Source organism: Octopus bimaculoides, chromosome 4, assembly GCF_001194135.2.
Source record: "Octopus bimaculoides isolate UCB-OBI-ISO-001 chromosome 4, ASM119413v2, whole genome shotgun sequence".
In the NCBI taxonomy this organism is placed as follows: Eukaryota; Metazoa; Mollusca; class Cephalopoda; order Octopoda; family Octopodidae; genus Octopus; species Octopus bimaculoides.
The window spans coordinates 7,454,953-7,456,491 of record NC_068984.1 but is presented as its reverse complement, the minus strand read 5'-3'; the positions used below and the strand labels follow the sequence as shown (position 1 = coordinate 7,456,491).

Below are 1,539 nucleotides of genomic sequence, written 5' to 3'. Positions count from 1 at the left end.
ATATATATATACATATATATATATATACATATACATATTATATGAGCGAACGCCACGCATTCGATTCCTATTAACTTTTACATTTGTATATATATATATATATATATATATATATATATATATTATATATACATATACACACATATATATATTTACATACATACATACAAACACACACATATATATAATAAACATATATGTATATATGTATACATGAATATATACATACCATACATACGTACACACATATTCACATATATATTTATATATATACATATATACACACACACGTTAACAATTGTTACAATGGTTTGTATATACTTTCATGTATCACGTCTTTAGTGGTCTCTCCTCTCTCCTTTCTCTCTCTCTCTGTCTCTCTCTGTCTCTCTCTCCCTCTCTCTGTCTCTCTCTCTCTCTCTCTCTCTATTTCTCCATTTCTCTATTTCTCTCCCTGTTTTCGACCGACGTGATTATTTATAACATACTTCCTGTTACTTCTATTCGCAGTATTGCACTTAATTATTATTTATTAATCAATTAGAAAATCCATTAGCGAAAACCTATTGTATATATATTGTTTGATATTTCAGGGTGTGTCAATTCATGTCGTCTCCTGGAATGATGGCAAAGACAATTATGCGCGTACCCAAACTAACTACAACCCCACCATGGTACAGACGAAGGTGTTTGCACAGGTAAGTCTAATGTAGATACACATGTTTAATCGATAACCGACGCTAGAGAGGCTCAGAGACATATCGTAGATGAATATGTGTATATATGTGTGTGTTTATGTAATAGATAAAGAGGAATGTGCACTCTGTGGCTCTTCTTTTTCGCATTCGTTTATCTCGCATATAAATTTCTAATGTTGCATCCGGTTGCGAGGAGAGTGTTATCTCCCTTGTATTCAGAAATTTGCCAGATATGCATCAGACAACGCTTTATGCAAACTGTACTCTCCTTAGATAAGTCTGTGTGCTTTCATTCTTTAAGGGCTTGAAGGAGACGAGCTGACAAAATCGTTAGCACGCGAGGGCAAAATGCTTAGCGGCATTTCTCTGCACCTTCTGAGTTCAATTTCCTCCGACGTCGACATTACCTTTCGTCCTTTCAGGTTCGATAAAATACTACCCTGTTGTGTCGACGCCCTCAAGCGAAGAGGTAGGATCGCGCAAGGCATATAAATAGAGGTAGTCTGACCGTGGTAGAGTGTTGAGTGACGGTTGAGTAGAGATCATCCGAAGGTGCTAGATAGCAGTAGTTTGAGACATAACATACCCAATCACTTATTCTTTTACTCTTTTACTTGTTTCAGTCATTTGACTGCGGCCATCTTGGAGCTCCTCCTTTCGTCGAGCAAATCGACTCCAGGACTTATTCTTTGGATGCCTAGTACTTATTCCATCGGTCTCTTTTGCCGAACCGCTAAGTTACGAGGACGTAAACACACCAGCATCGGTTGTCAAGTGACGTTGGAGGTGGGGGGACAAGCACAGACACATAAACATATACACACATACACACACACACACA

The 1,539-nt window shown here is 37.4% G+C and overlaps 1 protein-coding gene across 4 annotated transcripts in view; it reads left to right on the top strand.

The window, feature by feature from the left end:
* LOC106870405 (cadherin EGF LAG seven-pass G-type receptor 1) overlaps positions 1-1,539 on the top strand; it is a 535,294-nt gene that overhangs the window by 310,989 nt on the left and 222,766 nt on the right. For all 4 annotated transcript variants that reach the window (XM_014916457.2, XM_052966877.1, XM_052966875.1 and 1 more), the window contains one exon: positions 594-698. In XM_014916457.2, the coding sequence (XP_014771943.1) occupies positions 594-698 (105 nt within the window). The remainder of the gene's footprint in view (positions 1-593; positions 699-1,539) is intronic.